This window comes from Mauremys reevesii, linkage group 12 (genome assembly GCF_016161935.1).
Source record: "Mauremys reevesii isolate NIE-2019 linkage group 12, ASM1616193v1, whole genome shotgun sequence".
Classification (NCBI taxonomy): Eukaryota; Metazoa; Chordata; order Testudines; family Geoemydidae; genus Mauremys; species Mauremys reevesii.
In genome coordinates this window covers 14,118,786-14,145,663 of record NC_052634.1, presented here as the reverse complement: position 1 = coordinate 14,145,663, position 26,878 = coordinate 14,118,786, and the positions used below count along the sequence as shown (strand labels likewise).

The window sequence follows — 26,878 nt, the reverse complement described above, 5'->3', positions numbered from 1 at the left end:
ACTAACCTCGTTATCTCTAGCCTGATTCTTGCTTGCATATTTATACCTGCCTCTGGAAATTTCCACTACATGCATCCGACAAAGTGGGTATTCACCCACGAAAGCTCATGCTCCATTATGTCTGTTAGTCTGTAAGGTGCCACAGGACTCTTTGCTGCTTCCATAAAGGTTGGGGCCACAATGCGAGTAGAGATTTAGTTTATCTGACTCCCACTTGCTCACCTTTACTGCAAGACCCCGGATTTGGATCCTTCTCCACCACTGCGGGTTTCCATGCACCAGGGGACAACTTGCTAGAGCTGTTTTCCCTTTTTGTTTGGGGAATTTAATACTTATAGAAGAGAGACAGAGAGCCTGGGCTAGTCACATAATGAGCTGGCAAGTATCTTTGAGGTATCGACACAGTAGATACACCTCAGTCCTCCAGTGCCATTCCACTGCCCCGCACCATCCACTTCCCTCAATGCACCTTACCCCTAACCTGCGGTTCCAATCCTGTGCCTCCCCTTACCCCCAAACACACCCCTCAGTCTCAACCTGCATCCTGCTATTCCAGTCTTCAATCCTGATCTACACTCCACCCTGCTCCTCCACTCCTAGAGCTCCCACCCAGCTCTGCCAAGGCCCCTTCTATTACATCCACCCAAGGGAATTAACTCATTTTATGGGCCTCACTGCTGATCTGGAGTATGCCCTGAAATTTCAGTCTTAGGCCCTCAAAGGCCTCTGCTACTGTACTTCATTCCTCAGCAACACTTGATTTTCCCCTCGCCTGAGCAGATAGAGCAAGTGGTGCAGTAGGTACGTTACACCTGGGAAAGTTCACCACAGATTTAGGACGAGCCGTTCACTTTAAGACTCTCAACCAGAGAAGAACAAACCTTTCCCGACACTCCGCCCAAGAACACTCCGCCCAGCTGCAGCAAGTTACGCTCTCGCATCTCTGTGACGCAAAAAGAGCGATCAACATTCCAGTTGCAAATTCTTGCATTTTTTTTTTAAAACATAACCCCTCCTCCCATCCACCCCCCAAATGTTTATGGTCCAGTTAAGCTCCAAGTCACGCTTTCCCCTATTCATATCACTCCATAATCTTATCTGACTTAGAGCGCAGTGTAAATAAACTCTCTCTAGCATCAAAGGCAAAAATTCTTCTGTTAGCGCAAGCGAGCCTGAAACTTTTAGCAAAGCTGCAGTTTTGTATCACAAAGGGACATTTTTACACTTTGGTTTTCCTTCTGTTTCTTTTATCAACATGAGGACCATCAAAACAAAATAGCCTCCTCTTCATAAAGAGATTAGAAGACAGTGGAGGACTTGCATGGGTAACCAAAGTGCAGAGGAGCAGAAATGAAAGTGCGGAGAGATATATACAAATAAGAGTTTCCTCTCAAGTAAAATTAGAAACTCTTCTTGACCATAAAGGCAAGACAGCATAAAAGAAAAAAAGGCTAAAAGGTAGATTAAATTAAAGTACAGTAGAGAGACTTGAAGAGAAGAATCCCCTACAGATTATCAGAGGTCCTGCCAGGGGAAATCAGATTTCTTTTACTGATACTGCTCCACTATGAACCTGATCTAAAGCCCATTGAAGCCAATGGGAGTTTTTCCATTAATTTTGAACAGGCTTTGGATCAGACCTTGGGTAAAGCTTATGCTCAAATAAATTTGTTAGTGCCAAAGGTACTCCTGTTCTTTTTGTGGATACAGACTAACACGGCTGCTACTCTGAAACCTGCAGTTGTGATATTTCACAGACCCTGTGGGAGGACTGGGGGGCTGGATCACAGGTACTCTGCTCCCCTGAGAGTACATTCTCGCAGACAAGAGGAGAAACACAGAACTTTTCCAGATTTGCCAACGTTCGAGTACATCCAAATGTCACGAGGACAGATTTTGTCAGAGCAGAGAACCGGCATCGTGGTCAGACAGGTCACCCACAGAGTTGAGTGAATATCCAAATTAAGAATCGAGGAGAATATTCACTTGCATACAAAAGGGAATTTTAGCCCAGCCGCATTCACAGCCTGCCTCCTGCTAACATGCCAAGGCTTGAGCTTCACTACCACAACTGCTGGCAAAAAAAAAAAAAAGGAGAGCAAACATTTTTAGTTGAAATGCTTGAATATTTGCCAAGAATGAATTTTGAATTATACTTGATTGTAAAATTCAGCAGTTCGGTTGCATTGTTTTGTTGCATTAATCATGTGGTTTCATTGCTTTTCCCTGAACAGCCAGCCAGTTTATGTAACAACAGTAGGTGAAGAGGACAGAGGACCAGCACAGGCCCTATGTAGGTTTCAGCGCTGCATAACAGGTGATAGGCTTACATGGGACATAAATGATACAATAACCTCATATTGGCTTTCTGCCCAGGGGGCACTTTCACCCAGCCTGAATTTTATGTTAAGTGCTTATTTGGCCCTGCATTACCATAGTATGTGAACATCTGCCTGTTTTTAATGTATCTATTCTCATAACCCCCTTGGGAGGAGGGGCAGTGATACTATCCCCATTTTACAGATGGGGAAACTGAGGCACAGAATGGCTAAGTGATTTTCCCTGCTCTGCCACAGACTTTTTGTGTAACCAGGGCTGCCAAGTCCTAGAAAAGTGCTCTAACCTAGTGGCTCTCAAAGCCGGTCTGCCGCTTGTTCAGGGAAAGCCCCTGCCGGGCCAGTTTGTTTACCTGCCGCATCCGCAGGTTCAGCCAATCGTGGCTCCTACTGACCACAATTTGCCGCTCCAGGCCAATGGGGGCTGCAGGAAGCGGCGCAGGCCGAGGGATGTGCTGGCCGCCCTTCCTGCAGCCCCCATTGGCCTGGAGCGGCGAACCGCAGCCAGTGGCAGCCGCGATCGTCTAAACCTGCAGACGTGGCAGGTAAACAAACCGGCCTGTCAGGGGCTTTCCCTGAACAAGCAGTGGACCATCTTTGAGAACCACTGCTCCAACCCACTGGAAAATCCTGCCTCTTTGCAAGTATTCAGGTTGAACATGCAATCTGAGATGCACATTGTGTCAGTTAGTGACATGAGACAGAACAAATTGCAGACATGACTGTAGTATTCCCAGTCTGAACAATCTGTACAGCAAGAATTACTCACTGATTAAATTTGTAATGACTTTCAAATTATGAATAAATTGGAGAATCTCATGCTGTTTGAGGATGGCAAAAAAAAAAAAAAGAGAAGCTAAAAATGATGATGACTTGTATTACAGTGTCACGCAAAGACCCGCAGTCAGGATAACAGCCCCATAGGGTTAGGTTCTGTACAAACATTTGGTCACTTGTCTCTTTCTAACTCAGGCTCAGCTCCACAAGTATGTAAGCCTGTGAAAAAGAGGTAGGTGCTTCCAAGCCAAACAGAGACATGGTGGTGGGGAAGACACTCACTGATCGCTTAGTGGTTTGACACTTACCTGGAAGTAGGGTGACCAGACGTCCCGATTTTACTGGGACTGTCCCGATATTTATTTATTTGTCCTGAGTCCCAACCGATGTTCGGTCGGCAGCCGTGGCTCCAGGCACCAGTGCTCCAAGCACGTGCCTGGGGCGGCAAGTTGCGGGGGGCACCCTGCCGGACCCTGCGAGGGCGGCAGGCAGGCAGCCTTCAGTGGCTTGCCTGCGGGAGGTCCGCCAGCCCCACGGATTCGGCGGCAATTTGGCGGCGGGTACGCCGGAGCCACGGGAATGGCAGACCTCCTGCAGGCGCGCTGCCAAATCTGTGGGACCGGGGACCTCCTGCAGGCAAGCCATCGAAGGCAGCCTGCCTGCCATGCTTCAGGCGGCAAAAAAGCTAGAGCCGCCCCTATCAGTTGGGACACGAAATTGTCCTGATATTTTGTACTCTCGCGCACAGGCGGAGGGGGCTCGTGCCCCCAACTCAGCCTCGGCCCTGCCCCGACTCTGCCCCCTCCCTGCCCCATTGGATCCCTCCCCAAATCCCCGCCCTGGCCCCGCCTCTTCCCCAAGCACAGCGCTTTCCTCCTCCCCCGCCCTCCCTCCCAGGCTTGCGCGAATCAGCTGCATGGCGGCGCAAGAGCTGGGAAGGAGGAGGGAGAAGCAGGACGCAGCAGCCCACTCAGGGGAGGCGGAGGTGAGCTGGTGCAGTGGGGGGGCGGGGCGCTGCCGGTGGGTTCTCAGCCCCCACCAATTTTTCCTGTGCACCAGCGGCTCTTTTTATTTTTTTTTCCCTCCGCCACCAGCTCTCGGGGGGGGGGGTGTTTTTTTTTGCTCCGCCGCCAACCCCCCGCGCTCTCCCCGAGTCCCGATATTTCATGTCTCTCATCTGGTCACCCTACCTGGAAGGTCCAGGTTTTCGGGGTTATTTCTGTGGAAGTCTGGCCTCTTGAAGTCATGTTCTAGGGACAGCATTTAGTATGGTATCACCTAAGAACCTCAATCATTGATCAAGCCCCCACTGTTCTAGATGCTGGTCAGACGATAAAAACCAAAGACAATCCCTGCCCCCCAGAGCACAGAATCTTTTGGGCAGACAGGACACACGTGGACAAGACAGACAGATGGAGCAGGGAGAACAAGAGACCCACAAAGCGAAGAATTTGGTAGTAAAGTTGGAGTCACTGCTCATCGCTTAGCCGGACAAGATCCGATTGTGAACAGTGGATAGGCACGATGGTACATGGGAGGGCTCACCCCTTTAGTGGGACTACAACCGTCCCCTCTGAGTTAGTTGCAACACATGGTTCTGAACTAGGGGGGAGGAGGAGAAGGACTGCAGTCCTAGCTGGAGAATAATTTCATTCACAAAAAAGGAAACCAAGACCTTTGGCTCTGAAGCCATCTTAAGGAAATGCTGCTGAATTTAATAATATTCCCTAGCTCTTATGTAAATTTTCATCAGCAGATATCAAAGAATAGGAGGTCGGTATCATTATCCCCATTTTGCAGATAGGAAAACTGAGGCATAGGGGAACTCACCCAGCAGGAGAGCCAGGAATAGACACCATGTCTCCTGAGTCCAAGTCCCATGCTCTATCCACCTAGCCACACTGCCTTCTTATTGCCTCTTTAGTGGCATTCGCCAATTATTCCTCACACCATCCCCAAGAGGTCATCCACATTTTATAGATGGGGAAAACTAGAGCACAGCATCATTAATGTGACACTAGGATTAGAACTCAGGAGCCCCAAGGTCCCACTCCTGTGTACAAAAACAATCTGCAAGGAAGTCAGTCCAGGTGGAGGATGAGCAGACTCTGTGATTCTGGGCCTGGTTAACAGAGGATGTGACCAGCTGTTCATATTCAGCTTGCACAATCCTCTTTGCAGTCAGCAAAGACCCCATGAGGATCCTGTGGCTGCGAGGCCTGGAATTCCATCCAGCATGGAACAGAAGTGCATGTACATACTAGAGCATACCTAGCAGACACACCCCTGCAGTCACCTCCAGCAACATCACTTCACAGGAGGCCAAATCCTTGCCCTAGCATTCATCTACATCACAAGAGAGAGACTCCATGGTAAGCTACACAGATGGCAAGGGGGAGAATAGAACCCTGTCTCCCCTCACACAGGCCTCTACCTCTTGAGCTAAAAGGAGAATCTCTAATTGGTCTAAATAATACTAGGGCTTTTATCTTTGTAGGCCTATCGCCACTAGAGGGAGACAGTCACAAGTTTAACGTTCACTCCAGAAGAAGGCAGCAAGACAGACTCACGCTAGAAACAGTATTGGTATTACACACACTTTTTAAGCAGGGTGGCTGTGCCTGCCCCAACCCCCACCTTTTGAGAACCTGAACTCAGCAGGGACACGATGATGGGACAGATAGGGGGTTCAGCCCCCCCCCGTCCCTTGGCCCCTGAACTAGAGGTGGCTGGCATGACAAAGGGGCAGGGGGCCAAATTTCAATGAATGACACTGCAACCTGCTGCTTGCCTCTCCCTTCTCCCCCTCCCCCCACCCCCCGCCACACACACACTTTTGCAGTCCTGGAAACCCTGTTAGAAGCTCCATTATTCTAGGCACTGTACAGGTATTTCAGCAAGAAGAAAGTAAGCCCCTGTACCAAAGAATTTACAATCTTATAGCAAGACAAGACCAGGGTAGAAGCCAGAGGGAGAGTCGGGTAGGAACAACAACAAGATAACATTAAGATTAAGATTGTCCAGTAAGCAGTAATTTATTGCTCAACCCAGCCTAGCCGGGGTCAGATAACAGGCTTCTATAGGCACCGCCGTAAAAGAGGAAGTTAGTACATTGAGACCAGGAGGTTGCAAAGTTCCCCCAGAAAGCTCTCCTCCCAAAGACGCAGAATGCTGCTCTTTAGACGTAAGCCATCTGCCGAATCCTACAGAGGACACAAATAAAATCCCTCCCACGCTCACAAAGGCACCTTCAACTCATCCCCCATCTTTTAGTAGAAAGTGAGCCTACCTGAGTTGTAGCGTTCTAAGCCAGTGGGCACTTCTTGAATGGTGGACTCATCCCAGACTGGGTAGCAAATCCTTTGCTGGTAGCAGGTGGACTGAAAGCCACAGCTCATCCAAGGATCTTCATAGGGATTGGCAGCACCCTGCCTCAATTACAAGGGAAAGACATCAGCTGATAAGCACATCTAGTCAAAACATAGCACAACCGCTCCTTCCAAAAAAAAAAAAAAAAGGTGGGGAGGGTGTCTCATGAAAATATATTCCGGGAGAAATTTCAAAAACAGATATTTTGATCTGAAGTCAAATAAAAGGATATTTTGTTTGGGGCTTTGGAAACAAAAACCCAGAGGATGCAGAATGTTCTGGGACTCTCACTGGAAAGCCCAGAATATTTTCCTGCCCACTTCTGCAGGCCTGAGAGGTTTGGAAAGTGCAGCATACAAAGCTTAAGGCTGACTCAAATCCAAACACGAAAACATCCATTGTTCACCCTTTGCTCATTAGCAGACCACAGCCCAGGACAGGCTCAAATTAGTGGGGATCCATAGCCACCAATTAAAGCAAGCAGCGGAAACCCAATGGACAGCAGCTGTGCACCCACCTCCGGCCCTCTCCCAGAAATCTCTCTCCTCGGCGCTCTGTTGCCCACAGGTGCAAGCTGTGCCCCTCTTCACCCGTGGGAGAAAACTGAGCTGATATTTTGTATGCCTTTCCTCCTGCTCTCCACCTATTTTGGGGCCAGAAACTAGCTGATAACATCCCTTTCTATATTCGCCCATGCTTATGGCCTCATTCGCACCACCTCATAGTCCAGCAGCCATCAGGAAGCTACTGACTTAACATCTGTTCTTCATTCCCTTTTACTACAGTCAGTTCTTTCCAAGGCACCTGGTTCTTTTTGATATTTGGGCAGCATATTTTGAACAGCTCGGCATGTTGGGTGATTGGCCTCGACTGGGGGTGCTAAGCCCTTGAAAACCTGGCCCTGAGCTCATCTGAAAAATTGGAGCCACCTGAACTAACCCTAAAAATATGAGAATTACTCAGAGAGAGAAACTGTATCATGTAGAATGATTCATCTTGAAAGCACTTCAGTTGGGTATCAAGCTGGGTCATTAGAAGGTCACAAAGGCCTTTTTTTCAAAATCTGGCATGAGACGTTGTCAGCAGTTAAGAGATCACAGGTCTCTTGTCTTGAATTTCAGGACACTGAAGATAACGACATTTGGACAAATATCCCTTCCTGGGGATGGTCTGTCTGCAGAAGACACCTGTTCAGAAGAGATCTTGGGACCCAGAGTTTTGCTTTGCTTGGGCATTAACCCTTGGTATTTCTTAGCCACAGTGCATTTCACGATACCAACAATTAGAGCTTTGCTAATGCTGGGGGACACATTCATTCCTGAGACACGAGGACATACAATCTGTGCCCCCTCTGCTCAGAGGTGCAGCTGCACCAGGGAAAATGATACAAGGAGGGAAGTGTGGTTTGCCACAAAGGAAGAGCAGCCTTATTCCAGCTGGGGCAAGGGTCAGCCCCTTTCCCCAGGAGGTGCACTCAGTGGTCATACCTCCCAGCTGGTCTTGACCCACCATCTCCACCCTACATGCTGTTGAGACCACAGAGTATGTTTTCTGGGAGAGGCAGGGTGGTTTTAGTCCTATCACGTAACCCATCTCCCAGGAACTAGGAACCCCTCGTGATTATAAGCTTATTATAAGGACAATGGTTCTTCCATGCCTCAGAGTGATGGCAGGTTTCAGGGAAGAAGGCATGGGCGGGAGGGACAATCACCCGTTGAACTGGTGATATCAGGGAATGTGGAACCCCCTTGATTCCATAAGGCTGTTTTTAGGCAGCACTGAGCCAACCAAGAACACATTCTTCCAGGCTCAGCAGCAATTTTAAGCCGCAATTGAAGAATTGTTCAGCCAGCTTCTGGAAAAAGGGCCGTCGTGATCCTGGTCGGAGTCTAAAAGAGCAGGTGAGTGGGCTCAGGGCAGTACAGCAGGGAGGCAGGCTAGACACAGCAATGTAGGAAGTTGCAGGAAGGAGAAGATAATTTTAGATGTGACATCAGGAACTATTAGTTTGGAAACAATAAGAATAGTTCGGCTGGATAATGCCGCAGAGGCTCAAAAATAGGCTGGATAAAGGACTCGAGACTAGTCACCAAGACACAATGCAGAGGTCAGCCCTCCGTCACTCTTGTGCTGCAGGGCTAGGATGGCTGTTTGCAAAGTTCTTTGAAAGGGTATATGGGGCCAGTCCCAGGTGCTCAGCCCCCTCACCTCCCAATGACTTCAGTATCAATCAGGACTAGGCATTAAAAACACCTGATGGCTGGGAGGGTCCAGTCCAATCCTCCAACCAGGATATTGAAGGAGATGTTTCCAGTGGTGTTATTATATCTGGTTATTTTGCAACATGACAGAACCCCTGCCTTTGATTTAGCCACTAGTCTCATTTCAACGGGGACCCAACGCATACTGCAAACCTCGGACTCTGAATGGGAGGTGCTGAGGTCTGGAAAACAAGTCTCCTCATCGTGACTGTCACTGACCTGCTGTACAACCTCAGACAAGCCACTGCCCTGCTCTGTGCCTCAGTTTCCCCTATGCATATGAAACCCTCACATGCTATCAGGGAAACTTGCAGTACCCGAACGCCTCCCCGAGTTCCTGCAGCCATTGCCAGTGGTGTAGTTACTTCTCCTAGCAAAGTTCAATGGTCGCTGGAAAGGGTTTCTGAAGAAGCAGTGAGGTCACAGAATGAGACTGAAATGGGCAAGAGTTGACGGCCCTCTAACTACTCCCACTATAAACATGTGCCCCCAAGCTCCGGTCCAAGAGACCACATCTAAGGGGGAGCAAGAGGGTGTGAACAGCAAGAGCAATGGGCACAATGGAGCCTTCCCAGCCCAATACAATTACCCTGCCATTACTCAAGATAAGAGAACCAGGCCTGTTTACACAGCTAGATTGTAAAGCGGGCGGGCTGAAACGCACCGTATTCCCAGAGAACTTTGATCTGCTGGCAGGGAGATTCTTGCTGGTGAAGAGGAGGAAGGTTAAGAGATCAGGGTCTCTCCAGCAAAGACCCATCTACCACTAGCTCTGCACACTCTGGGACCACAGGAGGACATCTGAGCTGTCAGTCAGTAGGAGGTCTTAGCCCTGAGCTGTCAGGAACTCAATGAGCCGGAGACAAAGGGTAAAGGAGGAGGACAAGGAGGCCAGAGGCAGTAAGAGAAAAGAAATATGGTGCTACATTGCATGAGCAGCTACCAAAAATAGAGAAGAGTTGTTTGAAGTTAGGAACATCTTGTGGTTAAGACACTGGGCTGCGACTTAGAAACCTATAGCAGAGGACGGAAACAAACCTGGATCATCCAGATCACTTTCCCTCTATGAGACTTCACTCTCAAACTGTAGAACAGGGATAATATTACCCTCCTCTGTAGCACTGGAGTTTGATCCTGTTATACAGACATTGGGCCGGTTCTAAAGCGGGAAATCCTGCTTTTCTAAGGGTTGTCCTCCATCCGGTACTTAGACAAACCCATACAATGAGGACACACCAGCAGGGGCAGGATGGAGGGCTCTTCAAAATGGCGTTCCACCATGCGTGTGAGGCCACACCAGTGAAGTCGTGGTCATGGAGATGGGGTTGCTCCATTCCAAGAAGTACATGAATGTCCAGTATTCTGGGAAGGCATGAGTGGCCTTGGAGCTGCTCCGTGCATAGGACTCCCATCTGCCCCAGTGAGAGCATTGAGTGGCTGCAGATTCTCCTCAGAAGGGCCGAGTCTGACAAATGCTATCAGGCGCGGTGCTTACTACCATGAGTAGCGTAGTCCCACGGAAGCCATGTCAGGTGGTAAGGCTTAGCGGGACTGGGCCCTTGGCATGCACCTTAGTGCTCCACAGATGCACAATAGATATGAACCCAAGGAAGAGGGGATGTAGTAGGCTAGCAGCAGCTATACGGGGAGCCCGCTCTTTCTCTAACAAGAGGAGCACAAGAAAGGCCCAGTTTAAAGACACACGGCACACGCCCAGATACAGGAGTGTGGGCGATGAATTAAACTCCAGGAGTCAGTTCTTAAGAGTGAGTAAATCTAAGATGCAAAATCAGAGTAAACAAGCGTTTGACCCCAATCAAATGCTTCCCCACTGAAATTCACGGCAACAAGTTCTTTGGTGCCAATGGCGGCAGGATCAGGTCCTGGGTTAATGCATGGCCACAGGGTTACACCATTCAAATAAGGCATATTTAGGTCACAGGAGGCAGGATAAGCCAGGTAACCTCCAGCGCCATGGGAAAGATCCATGTGGTCACTTGTGATAACAGGAAAGAGAGTTTCCTTCCCCGCCTTCAGCCATCCCTAGGGCTGCCACCACCCAGGCATCTGCAGAGCGCCAGTCTCTTCCACTCACACCCTGTCCCAGCTGCTTCCAGACCATGTTCTCTCCATCACTGGCCAAAACATTAACCAATTCCTTCCCACTCTGGTCCTCCTAAAACCATGTGGAGGTCAGTGGAGTTCTGAGGTATCTGAGCTCTGGAGCTGGTTGAAATTTTTCCAAAAAGAAAAATTCTCCCCACACACATCAGAAAAAATAAATAAATATAGTTTTGTTGGCAATGGGGGGTGGGGAGGATGGAAGGATGAAAGATTGTGTGTGGGAAAACATGGCAATTTCAGTTACATTTTTCCAGTTTTCCATCAAGGAAACAACTCCCCCCACCCCCATTTCAAATCAAGTTTGAAACTGAAACTTTAAAAAACAAAATTCATTCTGAAGTGATCGAATAGTTTCATTTTTATGTTTCTGAACAGAGATTTTTCCAAACTTTTTGTTGTGTGAAAATTTTCACTTTTCCAACTTTGTTCCATTTTGGGATAAAAAGAAAAAATCAATCGAAATATTGAACTTTTCTACCAGATGGAAATTCCACTTTCCACCAGATCTGCTTAGCACCTAACTTCCCCATCCCAAATCTACAGCTTTCCTGTGCCCTATCTAGGTTCCTATACTGTGCTCAGCACGGTGATGGATGAGTGCCTGCTGATATAATTTTAAGGCCTATGTGATAGAAATATTAGAGACACTGAGGTAGAGGGTTAGATTCCAGCCTCTTTACCCCACTTCATCGGCACAAAGGAAACAGAATATTCCAGCTCAGGAACAGCTTGCAACCCTATGCAATCCCCCTATGCACTATCATTACTATGTGCCGGCCATTGCCATGTGCCAGTGGCTGACTGGCAAGTGTCTGCTGTACGTTGTGCTCTGGCTGTTCTAGACTGTGGAGCCATTCATAGTCACCCATGCCAGGGTGTTCTATGTTCCGTATAAGGTCTCCTCGGACTGTTCCAATAAACCTAAAACCACCTTTCCCCCACCTCCTCCCAAGAAGCAGAACAGAATCTGGCCCCGAACCTTCATCCAAACTCAAATCAAACCTTGTCTGACATTTGAAAAAGCTGGGATGCCTTTAGCCCTGTCCCAGTACATGTGCATTCGTCCACAGAGGTCATAAGAATTTGGGTTAGGGCCACCTTTGGAAGAGGAGGCATGGATACATCAAAGGCCATTATCTTACTGTTTCTGCTCTGACTCATGTAAGAATCTGTGCTCCTATGTCCAGCTCAGGTTTGCAAGCCCAAGAGGTTCAGATAAGAACTGAACACGTAGTGGCTTCTCTGAATTAAACAGTATCTCTCAACTATTTGGCATTAGCCTGTTCCTGCTGCCAAGCAGTTTTTTTTCCCCAGAGTCCTGCAATGCTGTGCCAAACTCCTATGGGATAAAAGAAAAATAACCCAACATCCTTCCTTACCATTACTCCTGGACGGGCCAGAGGATAAGGAGCTGGGCTTCCAATGGTTGTGTCCATGTAGTAACTCATCATCCCAGAGACACCTACAGAAACAGAAGTGGATCATTAGATGCACTGCTGAGGAAGCCTGGTCTGACAGAGGAGATAGGGTTGCAGGATTAGGTCCTTAGTCATAAGAGAACTCCTTATTCACACAAGTAAATCCTATTGACCTCAATGCAAGGAAGGGTGGCAGAACTGGGGTTCAAAGATGGAAGAGACCTATTAGGTCAGTTAGTTTATGCCCGCCATGCACACTCATAACCAACGCAGGAGCGTTCCCTACAGTATATTTTCAAGTTTCTTACCTAGTCCAGTTTTAATTGGCTCTTACGCCTGTGAAGAAATAGCAGCCTCACACAGAAGGCCCAATCCAACTCACACTATCCATAGTGATCTCCAATGAAAATGGAGAGCAGTTAGCAGAGATAATCATGCTGACAGGCTCCTTTTCTACCCTCCAGATGGGGATGACCTGCTTCCATGTAGGATAGAAAGAGGGAAAGGCCCAGTGTCCTCCTCCCAACGCACCCAGAGGTTCCTAGCATGAGCCATTCAGACAGTGATCTGCAGTGCACCAAGGTGGAATGGCATGTGACTCCCTTGCCTTCCCCATCTAGGGAAGTGAGCTGATTTCACCATGGCACAATCAAGTATCATCTAGAAGGCAAGGCAAACCCAGCCCCTGTGAAAAGGCGCCAGACTGACTGACTGACTGACAGCCTCGGCCCACAGCAGTGAAAGCTTCCCCTAGCCTGGCTGTGCCAACCACAAGCTTCAGCCATCTTTCCCAGGGACCAGCTCCAAAGGGCAAACACCCCTTAAATTCAAGAGGAGTATTTCCATTGAAGTCAAGGGGTCAGAGCCTTAGGTCCAATTGTGGTGGTGTTTTTATGACATTGACACCCGTCTAGTAGAGGACTGGACTGAGACCTTCAGCTCAGCCACTACACAGTCCAACTTCTTAGCACCACCGTAACAGCCAATCCTAATGGGTGATTTAATGATCTGATAGTTATATATTAGCAGTACACACAAATCTCAGGTGATCTCGCAGCAGTCAGAGCGACTCTGGATTTTACACTGCTTCACAGTAGCTGAGATCAGAGTCTGGCCCATGTATCAAATGCACTTCATTCTTTTAGCCATTTATGTCATATTTAATGTACGTGTAGATATATATCCTATTCTTTATGGAGCACATTCATCTGGGGCTGCGATAGTGAAGCCAGTTTAGCCTCTGGGGAAGGTCAGACGCTCCCTGAGGGCTGCTCTAAGTTACACCCTCTGACGCACGGTTATAGCCCTTGTGGGAAAATCTCCAAGGTACAAAGTCCACTCCGGTTCCCCCATCTCCCCTGAGAGCTCTGTCACGATAGTGCAGAACCATCGCTGTGCCTGGTAAATATTGGCCCCTTGCACCAGTGCTGTTCACTGTGGAGTCTTTCTACCTGCCCTATGGCCCTTTTGCAGAGCTGGGGTGAAGGAGCTGAAACCTGGCTCTATGTATGTACAAATAAAGCAGGAAATATGTGCCTCCCCTGCAATGATTTAGACTCATAGGAGAAAATGTAGGGCCAACATGCTTTCCATGCCATGTGAAGCATGAGATGTGTGTGTGCTCAGTGTCACTTCCCCTACGTACAGAGCCTTTTGCCTGGAAGGAAACTATAAAGAGGGAGTTGTCAGGGATTCGCAGGGCTCTTTTGCAGGAAATAACGCAGGGCCAGACTGCATTACTATTTTTATAAATTTATTTATTTAAAACAAACCCATTCAGCCACTACAGGCTGTGCCGGGGAAAGCGGTCAATGGTATAACAAGTCTCCACCCTGAGAAAGCAGCCACTCCATCACCCTCTGGAGAATGTGTCATTCGATTTCTTTAAACCCCCAGCACTACAATTGTCCAGCTAGACAATTGTAACCAGAAACACTGAACCCTATTCTCCCTTGATTTCAGATTTACTCCTGATTTGCACTTTATGTTCTCTCGCTTGCTCAGAGCCGTGCCTAATCTGCCCTGACCCTAAAAGGTGCCGTGACTCAAGGCACAATTCCTCTCTGCTTGCCCCTTGCTTTTGAGGGGTGGATAGTAATCTATTGCCGGCTAACAGCAGCAGCAAATGGTAACCCCCTCTATACTGTCTGACCAGCAGGTGAGACAGAGGAGCCAAGGTTCTGGCCTTTCCCCATTCCACCCCATTCATCTGCCTATACTTTTCAACTCAGCTCAAACCTGTTAGTATTTGACTCCCGGTAATCAAAACATGCAGGAAGTGACCAAAACATGAAACACCTGTATTTTGTTGTGTCACGCCATAATTTATGGAGACTGGGTTTTTATTATAGCTTTCCTTAGAATTCCCCCCCCCCCCGTCACTCTGTGAATTAAACAATTTAACAAAAACTGGAAAAACAAATTTTGTTACATGCAACAATAAAGTTCTTCCCACTCCCCCTCATGTACCCATAAGTGAAGTTTGAACTAGAGTTGATCAAAATATGCCATTTTTTTAATATAGGATTTTTAAAGGGTCTCCCTTCCCCCAAAAAAGTTTCCTGTGAAAGATTCTGTTTTCTAATGAAAAAAACAAATCCTCCAAAATTGTTTTGAATAAGAATTTGTAAATAAAAAGTAAGTTTCTATCCCTTGTGACTATGGGAAAATCTTCAAAATGTGACACCAGTGCACCTTAAAGGCTCCAAAAGCTGAAGGCAAATAAAAATCTATTATTTTAAAGCCAATGTCATGATATTTTGGTGAGCCTGACTCATGATGTTTGAACATATGGGGTTGGCAATACTGACATCATGACATGACTCCATACTTGTAGAACTAAAAGGGATTTTTATTAACAGAACCATTTACAGAAATGTTACAACTGATATTCTAGCCAAGTGCACACAGACTGACTTCCAAGACTGGTACATCCTCCCAACTCTTCTCTCCAGAAAACTGTGCTCCTCCCTCTAAGTTCCACGCAGGTTGCTACAGTGAGATATTTTTTGTGCTGTGAACACCACTGAAATCAAAACTGTTGGAAAGGGTCAGTTTTGATCATTTCTTTTTGAAAATTTTTGGAAAAAAAAGAGGTTCAAAAAAGTGTCAATACATCCCATTTTAGTGTTTTCTAAATGAAGAGTTCCCATTATGGTTGAAAATGACCTTCAAAAAGTAAGTTAGTTCATAATAAAAAAATGTACAAAGAGAAATGATCGAAATGGAAAGGAACATTTTGATTGATCTCATCCAATTTTTTTTTCTTTTGAGGGTTTGTGAAAAGTTTTGAGATTTTGATTTCTCAATCACAATTCAGGACAAAGTATTTTTGAAATCCTGAAAATTCTTACAAGATGGGAAAAAATCATTTCCTGCACAGTTCTATAAAATACTCTGTATCTAGTTATCAGTGCAACCCCTTACTGGGATTACTCCAATGACTTGGTATCTCAGAGATTTACACACCATCTTCCCGGTCTGCCTCACAGCTAAGCACCCTGGAGCTCATTGCTGAACACTGTTATAAGTGATCAGCCAAGGTCTCTCACCAGTCATCATGCCCATAAATTAAGGCACTTCAGGTTCTTCATCAACATGATCAAGGTAACAATAAACAGGGATCAAGAGACCAGGGCACTGTCCCTGAAAAATTCCATTGTGAGAAGATCAGAAAGTGATTTGCTCACACGTCCTGAGGATCTGAGTGAAATAACACTTTGGCCTTTGCTACATGAGGCAGTTGCAATGGTTTAACTAATGGGGTGAATTTAAATAGATTTAGTTAAATGGACGCAAATCCCGGTTTGAACAATCCTGTCCTCCCAGATCCCTTGTTTCAGAGTGGTTGTGGTTCGGCTTAGACAGATTCCTAACCTTAAACTGGCACAACTTTCTTATGTTGACAGGGTCTCTGTCTCTCTTGCTGTAAGGTAAAAATGACATTGCCAAATAGGTCACTTCCCAAAATAGAACAGACTTTGCAAAACAAACGCATAAAGAAATAAGAGATCAGTGGGCTCAAGCTGTCTCTACAGAGACCCTTTAAGTAATGTGCATGTGTCCTGGAGCAGAGACGCATTTGATTAAAACAGCAGTACCCACTAGAAGTTGCCTTTCCTTGCTTTGCAGCTAGCACAATAGGAAAATGTTTCCTGAACAAGACCGCTACCTCTCAACCACACAGATGCTCAAGCACTGATTTCATTGCTCACTGAATATCATTTGCATTTTTCTCTGCCATTTGAGCCTTCCAACAATGTGCTACACTCTGATACCTGCTACAGCCAGGAGTGGCCAGTCCTGGGGTTATGCATTTGTAAGCACTCCAATAGCACTGAACCAACACTGACACCCAAGACAAGGTTACATGTGATGTTCTTTTGTGTGACTTTGCATTACTTACTCCAAACATCCAAAAATCATGAGTTGGGCTCCAAAACTAAAAAAAAAGATTTTTTTTAAAAACAAAAATCCTGAGAATTTTAAGCCACATACATATGGGGTTCTTTCTCCTTGCCTCCTGGTTTTTGATCCTTTGGGATGCACTTGGGTCATATTTTCAAGCTTTCCTCTGTGGCCAGGAAGGATAGCAACTTTCAGCTTTCATTTAACAAACCAAAAAAGTACGCTGAGTTCTCATGACTCTAGAATCCAGGGCTTTAAGAAAAACACCAATTATCTCAAGACTCGTGATAAAGTCACCAGAGTTGGCAAAACTGCATTTCACTCAGATCATCCCATAGCACCAATTAAATGATCCTATCCACCATGGGCTATAATATTGGCCTCGGAAGTTTTACAATAAGGATGGTTTATTTTTTTTATTTGAGACTCTATTCAGGACTTATACCATGCCCATCACCATGGTATCAGAGCTTGAAGAGTGCTGCTATTTGTTTTTCTTCTGCCAAAAAGATTTCAGTTCCCCAATTAGGAATCATTTGACTTAGGTCACCAATCACATAACCCAAGTTTGACTTCCTTTCCCTAACGTATCCAATCCATGATCTATGGGCAAGCTCAAAAAATTCAGTGAGGCAGTATATGCCACTCTCTGAACGAACTCTTGACCCAACTGAAGTTTTAACATTTAGTCCCAAGATTTCATCCAATATTTTTATCCATCTGCATCTACACTGAAGGAGTTAATCGAGAATTGAAATTTGATCTGAACCAAAGGAGCTGTGGGTTGTAAAGCTGGTTAAAGGGGGTGGTGGGGGGAAGGAGAATCAATTTTTTGGGAGGTGGGGAATATTTAGAAGTTGTACCATTTTGAACCTTTTGAAACAGGAACCATGTTTTGGTTACTTTGCAAAAAAAAAAAAACATGAAGTTTTAAAAATGTTGATTCTCTTCCCCTTTTCTCCATTTTGCAAGTGGGAGCAATAAAATAAGTGTCAAGTTTGTTTCCCCTCCACTTTTGCAGTTGCATTTTTCCCCCTTTGCTAGTCTGTAACTTTTCCAGAGTTGAGAAGACGGTTTTGGAAAATTGCAGAGATGCAAAAAGAAATTTTGAAAAGGGGGGGAAATTCCCCTTCTCATATGGAAATGAGGTATGACAAGCACTTTTATACCAGTGTAACTGTACCCACAAAAGGATGGGGGGGGGTTGGTCCACTTAGCACTGCTGCATAGTTAAATGGTACAACTTTTGTTTTTAGATGAGGCTTCAGAGTTGATGTTCTTACACTAGATGAATGAATGTTGTGAGTGATAAGAGTTACCTTAGCAAGCTAACTTACTGATCCTTCTGCTGTGCAAGACAGGAAGCAGACATTAAGGAGCATGTGATGATTTTGGGGGGTTTCTCCTGGACCATGGAAGATCTTTTAAAGGAAGGCAGGTGATCAGGTTCTGTATCTTCATAGGGAGCTACCAAAACTATGCCCACAGGGAATGAGCCCCTGGAACAGTAAGGAGTGCAGCAGGAGGCAGGAGTATTTGCATGGCTGCAGAAAGGAAGATCCTGAGTGGTTTGTCCAGGCTAATTTTTAAGGACTCAGCTGATAGAGCTTCCACCTCTTCCCATAAGAATTTTTTCCACAGCCTAATACATCTCATTGTCAACAAGTATCTCTGATATTCAGGCTATATTTTTCCCCTTTAGTTTCCTCTCATATGACCCTAAATAATTCCTCTTGTTCCTGGGAGTTTACTTCCTGTAGATACAATTAGATGGTTTTTATGGCCACTCAGGCAACTTTCAGCTGAACTAAGTTTTACCCTCAATTACATTGGTGTAACTGCAAAGTAACTTTGCTGATAGCAATGGAATTACACCACAGTAACTCAGAACCAAAGCTGGAGGATTACTATTAAAAAAAAAAGTGTTTACAAACATTTGATTGAATTGCCTAGTTGAATACCTATGCTATTATTTGAACAGACTCTATTTTTATTCTCCTGTTTCTGCTTCTTGATTGGAGGACTGAAGCTTGTTAAATGCGACCAATCACATACACAAATACTGATTAGTAAAGTCAAACCGCAAACTTTCCATGGACATTGAATGAGTTATTTAAGAAATACCAAATCCTGGAGCTGGTTGAAATTTTTCAACTTAAAAAACAAACAAACCAACCCACCCCGAAATTTAAACAAACAATATATTATACATACACACACACACAAAACTTTGCCACCAATAAAATGGAACAATATTCAAATTCCCATAGGGAAAAAAAAAGTCATTTTCCAACTATATTTTTATATGGTAAATTTATAAACTAATGAAAAAATTGGTTTAATTTAGACTTGCATTTTTTCCTTTAGTTTCAGTTTTCAGACAATTGAATCAAAATTAAAAATGGTCAAATTAAAATGATTTCATTGCAAAGTTTCCTGTGATAAAGCTTGCTGGCAAAAATGATTTGTCCTAAATTTCTTAGGGTTAAAAGAAACCATACCAAAACAAGTTTTGACCAGCTCTAACACACATCTTTGCAGAAAACAGTCACAAAAATATAAATATATAGATATGTAATGGTCTAAATTAATTTATTTTTAAAATAATTCTTATGTGTTCTTAGAAATTACTATACTCATTTTAAAGATGGAGAAACTGAGGCACAAATAAATTAAGTGACTTGCCCAAGGTCACCTAGCAGGTCAGTGATAGAGCCAGGGATAGAAGCCAAGTATTCTGGGTCCCAGTATTGTGTCCTCTCCATTAACACACTGCCTTTCAATCCAATTTGTGACTCAGCCCTGTGGTCACAGAGCTATGCTCAGACCATGCCTCTCCCATAGGTTCAATACCCTACAGTCATAGGGCTGGGGGGCCATTTAAGGTGCCCACAGAGCATGGCAATGGGCAGAACACAATTGGTGGGCTTCTGTCTTTCCCTTTCTGTACATTAAAAGATTCCCATCCAGGCCTTTGCCTCATAAGCACCAATAGATGGGGAATGGGATAGGATGGGGGCAGGGGAATTTAGCAGCCACAGCCGAACGTTTTTAATCTTGAGTCCAACCGTCATTAAAAACAAGAGGAACTCAAACAAAGTAAGTGGGCTTAGCTGACTGGCTGACCCAAGGGTACTTAGTTATTGCCACTGGATTTTTTGTAGTAAGCAATAATTTATCATCATTGGGGAAAGATAGCCTGTGGAAGGGACATTCTTCTGCAGTACTCTTAACCCTCGAAATGCTGGCATTTTCCAGGCTGCCTGCCAATTGAAAGCTTAGGGCAAAGTGTGTCTATAGATCCAATAATACATCATACACCTGGTCAGCTCATCAATCTTGGGCATTGATCTAAAAAATAAGATCTTCCCGATGAAGGGCTCGGATGGAATATGGACAACAGGACGGAGAGCTCTTGGTTTGCTGTAGGGAAAACAATTTATAAGACATTTCTTTAATATCCTTCTTCCTCAGGTATCCTTCGATGCCATCGTCGTTTCTCTCATTAATATTTAGTACTTTTAATCTGAGAACCTCAAAGCTCGTGTATTTTTACAAAAATCTCCCACCTAGAACATGTTATATACAATTTACTGGGGGGAAACGGATGCACGGAATATTCAGGTGCAAACTCTTTAAGACAGGTGTTTGCAGCACAAATATACTGTCCCTATCACACTTCTAACAAGGATTAAATGACTTGACCAAGGACATAGAGCAACTCGGTGAGAGCACCCTGGTATCTTGACTCCCAGGCGCCTGTCCTAACCACTACAATATGAAACGATGATGTCAGTTGGCTGATCTTTCCTTTAAGAAGTTTTTCCACCACAGAGAGGTTCCTGAAGGGAGGGATTGTACAGCAGTCTCTGCTCCAATGCAGAGTAAGGTCGTTTTTGTAGTAGGGGGCTAGAACTTAAGCAGAGTTTGTGACACCATAACACCCTGCACCCCTTTGCCAGGACAAATTGTAGCCTTAGCATAAGCCAAGACGAGCAAATCCCAGCACACATCTCTCTCTCTTCCCCCCCCCCCCCTCCCCTTTTGGAAAAAGTGCCCTCTGGTTAAGAATTCTCATATTCTATACCCAGCTCATTAGCCTTTGACAAAATTACTAGTCTGCAGCTAATTCCATAATTTGATTTGAACAGTGGCCCCATTAACAGGGCTGCAAGCCATTTGGTAAACTGACAGCTGGAGGTCATTTCAAGGGCACCTAACGCTAGCCAAACAGTTTGCTGATTAGGGCAAGCACCTACCCCAAAGAGGTTGCTGCTGTTACATCTCTCGCAGCTGCTATATATGAAATTACAGGAAGATGTGAATGGGGGAGGGGAGCAGTGAGGTCACTTGTTATTCCACTGACAGTGTTTCCAGCAATGAAACAGATGATTGAAAAGAAAACATCATGGGCCAGATCTCAGCTGGTGTAAATTGGCCCAGTTCCTTTGTGGGGCTATGCTGGTTTTCAGCAGGCAAGGTTCTGGCCAGATGAACAAGATGCAGTTGCTAAATGCAGAGGAAGGATGATCCAGTGGGTAAGAGGGCTATCCTGGGACTTGCAGGACCCACGTTCAGTTTCCTGCTCTGCCACAGATTGGAGGAAGTCATTTGGGCCAGACTGTTAGAAGTTTAGTGGGCTTTTGAAAAGTGTCTAACTCATGAAAGTGAGTGGGATTTTCGAGAGCAACTGACTCCCATGAGTTAGGCACTTCTGATAATTCCTCTCTGCATCTCTAGGCACTTAAATACCTTTAACAATCTGGCCCTCAGTCTGTGCCTCAGTTTCCCATTTACACATTGGGTATAACAACACTTCCTGACCTCACAGGGATGAAAAGAGACTTGAGGCTGAGGGTAAATAATAGGCTGAACACATGCTCCCACGGTGACACTGTGGCCAGAAGATTTAATGAGATCCCGGGATGCATAAACAGGAATCTTAAGTAGGAGTAGAGAGGTTATTTTACCTCTGTATTTGCACTGGTGCAACTTCAATACTGTGTCTAGGTCTGATGCCCGCAATTCAAGAAGGAGGTTGATAAATTGGGGAGGGTTGTGAGAAGAACCACCAGAATGATTAAAGGATTAGAAACCTGCCTTATAGTGACAAACTCAAGGTTCTCAATCTATTTAGCTTAACAAAGAGAAGGTTAAGGGGTGACTTGGTTACAGGCTGTAAGTACCTACATGGGAAACAAATATTTGATAATGGGCTCTTCAGTCTAGCAGAGAAAGATACAACATGATCCAACAGCTGGAAGTTGATGCTAGACAAATTCAAACTGAAATAAGGAGTAAATTTTTTAAGGGTGAGGGTAAATTTGTTCCATTTGTTAATTACTAAGGGTCATAATGGATTTTCCATCACTGACCATTTTTAAATCAAGATTGGATAGTTTTCTAAAAGCTCTGCTCTAGGGATTATTTGGGGGCAGTTCTCTGGCCTGTGTTATACAGGAGGTCAGACTAGATTATCACAACGGCTCCTTCTGGCCTCGGAAACTATGAATCTAGCTATATTGTGAGGAGCAATACATCAAAGGTTACAAGGTGCCCAGATAAGTACCAAAGATAGATACATACATCTAGAAGCAATCTGACCAGGATGAAAGTGAGAGCTCCGAGCCATAACTGGTTAAACTGTTCAAGCACCAAGACTTTAATAATAAAAATCAAAGCCACTGAGCAATCCGTGCTCTGGCCAGCATTTCCTGTTGTTTAAAGTGAACGTTCCCACGTAAATTTGCTTTGGCAGAAAGTTTTTTTAAATGACAGGGGAAAAAAATCAAGAACATAATAAAGACAGCACTGAATAAATACTCACCAGTAAACCCCCTCTGGATCCAACCCCCTCTCCCTGAAGGTATCAGATGGCTGAGTGAGAGCCAATGGGACCTTAATAGCAAATTAGTGGCCACATGCAAAGCATCAAATTAAAGACTAATGGAAACATGGAAGGCCTGACTCTGCATTTCTCCGGGGCTCAAAGCTCCCAGTGACTTCCAGAGAGCCAGCGGGAGCGCTGGTTATGCAAAGGATGCAGGCTTGTGTCCTTAATGATGAGGAATTGCAATCCTGCATCTACAAAGCCCAACAGCCTTTCCTGCCACTCACTGTTCCCAACTTCAGTTGCTTTCGGAAGCGGAGAACCAAAACTGGCACACATCTGCATGACACTGGTTGTTTTCCAGCCCATCTTCAGTCTTGAGGCTATTTTAAGGCACACTACTATTGTGATTTGTAACGTGATGGGGGAAAAGGGTTGGAAGCAATGTTTCCTGCAAAGATATAAATGGCCAAATTATTCGCTGGTGGAAATCAGCTTCTCCACAAAAGTCAGTGGAGTTACACTGATTTACACCAGATGAAAGTTTGACACTAAACATTTTGCTCTCCCCCTTCCCTTTGGAACAAAACTCTTTAGCCTACTGAACAAAAAACAAACATGCATATGATTAATGAAAATAACATTGAACTCAACCCTCTGTCTTTAACTGCAACTTTGCTCCAATACAGTGTCATCAGTAATGCCAAGAAACAACTTTCCACCCCAGACAAGTCAACAGTAATATTATCTTAAACTCGTTTAATAGAAAAAGTATTTTAAAGGACCCCCAAAACACCCAGATTGAATTATAAATATTTGCTGATTACATCAACTGAGTTAAATTGCTAATGAAAAGAGAAGGAGTAAATATCCTAGCAGGTCACCAGGAAAGTAGAGAGCCTGAAAATTAACATAGGTAAACAACAATCCAAATAGAGTTTAGCATATAATCCCGAGCTTTACTTACTACTTGTTTGAAAGACCAGAGAAAAGAGTTGTGTCCTCCAGAGCTTCCCACACTTGTCTAAGGTCTCTTGCCAACTACCTGGTGAAATCCTCTGCACCAGTGCTAAAGAGGATGGAAATACCATAATGTTTCTAGCAGGGCCGCCTATCAAATAGAAAGGGGGTGTGGTCAGGACAGCAAGCCGGGGTGGCTGGAAAAGGCCAGCTCTGAACTAGGCTCTGACACAGCACCAGCAGCAGGGAAGCTGCCAGATGTGATTACCCACAACGTGAACTCGTTGAAATCCAACTGCTGTTTGTTATAATCAGAGAAAGCCTCTGTCCGAATCAGTTGCCAGTGTTCCAGGGTGGGGGACTGTGATATTTGCCTTTGGTGATTTGGATCCTTGGAAATCCTTCACATAATTTAATAAAACAAATTAGTTGAGGATCTCCAAGCACTTTACAAGTATTAGTCACTTAAGCTTCCCAGCATCCCTGTAAGGTATTAGTGCACCCATGAGGCAGAGGGACTGCGTGTACACAGCAAAACATTTCCACATTTGAATTCTTAAGTGAATTTGCTTCAAATGTGTTCCAATACCACGATGATGGGCATTATTATAAGGAGCTGAAAGTAGACCAAATAGATTTTTACTACAGACAATTTTTTTCTATGTGTTTGGCTGGCAGATCTTGCCCCTGTGCTCAGGGTCTAACTGATTGCCATATTTGGGGTTGGGAAGGAATTTTCCCCCTGGTCAGATTGGCAGAGACCCTGGGGGCTGGAGTTGCCTTCCTCTACAGCATGGGGCACAGGTCACTTGCTGATATGAACTAGAGTAAATAGTGGATTCTCTGTAACTTGAAGTCTTTACATCATGATTTGAGGATATCACTAACACAACCAGAGGTTATGGGCCTATTTCAGGAGTGGGTGGGTGAGGTTCTGTGGCCTGCAATATGCAAAGTCACATCATGATGGTCCCTTCTTGCCTTAAAGTCTATGAGCCTTTTGTTAGCTTCCTCTGAACTTTTTCACTAGTAGGGTGGTGAAGCACTGGAATGGGTTACCTAGGGAGGTGGTGGAATCTCCTTCCTTAGAGGTTTTTAAGGTCAGGCTTGACAAAGCCCTGGCTGGGATGATTTAGTTGGGTTTGGTCCTGCTTTGAGCAGGGGGTTGGACTAGATGACCTCCTGAGGTCCCTTCCAACCCTGAGATTCTATGATTCCATGAATATTCTTCGGCAAGTTTACTTGCTGGAACATTTGCAGAAGTGGCCAGTTTTAAACCAAGATTGCAGAATACTCATGGGAAATGAATTTTGAATGTACAGTTAATTATTGACATTGGAAACCCAAATTTAACAGTTATCCTTATCCAATCAGGAAACAGAAATATGCTATGTTACTCAAGTGTCCGGTCAAAGAAGCCTGGATATTGCATGCTTACAACAAATTGCATAAGAGCAAGATGCAGACCAAGCATTCTTCGCAGAAATTATTCAGGGAAAAAATTCTATCTATAGGTGGGTTTTATTGCATCCATCACCATAGCATCTAATTGCTTTCCAGGGCATTAAATATGCAAAGTGAAGCCCCTAACGGACTTTATGGCATCTATTGCTCTTCCTGCTTCCCTGAGGTGCTGCTTCTCGGAGGTGCTGATTACTCAAATAAATACAGGGGCTGATTTACAAAGGTATTTAGGTGCCTACAGATGCAGATAGGTACCTAGTGGGGTTTTCAATCTGCATCTTTAGTCATCTAAATACCTTTGTCAATTGGGCCCCCATAATCTTTTGATTTTTTTTTTAAAGGTATGGGTGAAGTTTCTGTGAATAATGAATAAATTCTAGAAATCTGCTGATCTCAAAAGATGTCCACGATCTTGGGCCAAAGTCCCATGAGGATGATTGTAACCATGAGATTTCAGGCACATCAATCAGGATCAGAAAATCGGCTCCTTTGGGGAGCCAAAACCACAGGCGCAGGTTCCGAAATTCAAATCCAACACCTCCCCTAACCCCCCAAATTCTAAGGGACTCCATTTCAAGGTTCCATTTTAGCCCCTACATACATTACTGAGTAATATATGACAACAGGTGGCATGACTATACATTACCTGCTGAACTCACAGTCATAAGGTATGTGACATTCTTGTAGCTAGTTTGGTCCAGAAAATTATTTACAGGGTTCCATATTCTAAGGAAGGAATCCAGCCTGTTGGACTTTGATAAAAAGCCTCTTTCAAATCTGAGCCAATAAGAATGGAATGTATCCAACGATCAATGTGTAATCTGGACAACTCTTCCCGAGGCTGGAGCATGATGGCAGCTGCGAACAAGATGTCTTTGAGATGTGCGGTAATGTGAGTTTATTTAACTATAGCAATAGATTATTTATATTATCAGTAGCACCAATTGGCCTCAAGTGGTGATCAGGGTCCCATTGTGCCAGGCATTGTACATACAACTAGGCAGACACAGTCCCTGCAAATTTAAAAGCTTGCAATTTAAATAGATAAAGGGAATATTCTGACCTCCATTTTGCAGATAGATTAATGTTAAACCCAAGATCATACAGAGAAGTGGGTAACTATAGTATCAAACCCATCTCTACCAAGGCCGGCTCCAGAGGTTTTGCCACTCCAAGCAGCAGGGGGAAAAAAAGCCACGATCGTGATCGGCGGCAGTTCCACCAAGCCGCTTTCTTCTTCAGCGGCAGGTCCTTCCCTCCGAGAGGGACTGAGGGACCCACCGCCAAATTGCCACCGAACATCCCGACGTGCCACCCCTTCCCCTTGGCCGCCCCAAGCACCAGCTTGCTGAGCTGGTGCCTGGAGCTGGCTCTGACCTCTACCGAGTTACAGCCCACTGTTTTAACCACAAGTCCATCTTTCCAAGCTAGGAAAAGGAAGTACATATAACCATCTACCACTGAAGGGCCTCAGGGATCCATATATTCTGTACCCTGCACAGAGCCATCTGCAGTGTCAGCATTTAACGAGCAGCAATCAATTATCAAGATACTAATTAATGACAGTGGCTCAAAAATAAATATCCACATTAAACACTCTGTAGAGACATTTTGTTTTTTGTTAGGGGTTCTTGGGTACTGGGTGTAGAAAAATTCCTGTTTATTATTGGTTTTAATCATGCATGTGATTTATTTTAGCTAATACCCACTCCAGAGGCTTTAAGAATGTAGAGGCTGATCCCAAGAGCTGCTGGGTGGCTGCGATGCCAAAGGAAGGCAGTAAAACTGGGAGTGCTCAGCACCTCACAGGATCTGAATGATCCTTCTCCCATTTGAAGCCTATGGACTCCAGAGGGGAGCCAGAAGAGACTCTCAGGGCCTGATCCTGGAAGGTGCTGAGTGCTAGCAAAACTCCCCTTGAGTGCACTGGCA

At 45.0% G+C, this 26,878-nt stretch overlaps 1 protein-coding gene across 8 annotated transcripts in view; it reads right to left on the bottom strand.

Annotated features, from left to right (window-relative positions):
* ETS1 (ETS proto-oncogene 1, transcription factor) overlaps window positions 1–23,589 on the bottom strand; it is a 121,452-nt gene extending 97,863 nt beyond the window's left edge. For 3 of the 8 annotated variants that reach the window (XM_039496412.1, XM_039496416.1, XM_039496405.1), the window contains exons 1-3: window positions 23,490–23,589; window positions 12,247–12,329; window positions 6,403–6,541 (exon numbers count right to left, since the gene is read on the bottom strand). In XM_039496412.1, coding sequence (XP_039352346.1) covers window positions 6,403–6,541; window positions 12,247–12,318 — 211 coding nt within the window. In that variant the 5' untranslated portion in view covers window positions 12,319–12,329; window positions 23,490–23,589. Of the gene's footprint in view, window positions 1–6,402; window positions 6,546–12,246; window positions 12,330–18,011; window positions 18,143–22,519; window positions 22,539–23,489 lie in introns of those variants that run through there. The other 5 variants (XM_039496406.1, XM_039496409.1, XM_039496407.1 and 2 more) reach the window with 5 other exon arrangements.
* Window positions 23,590–26,878: the final 3,289 nt, after the last annotated feature.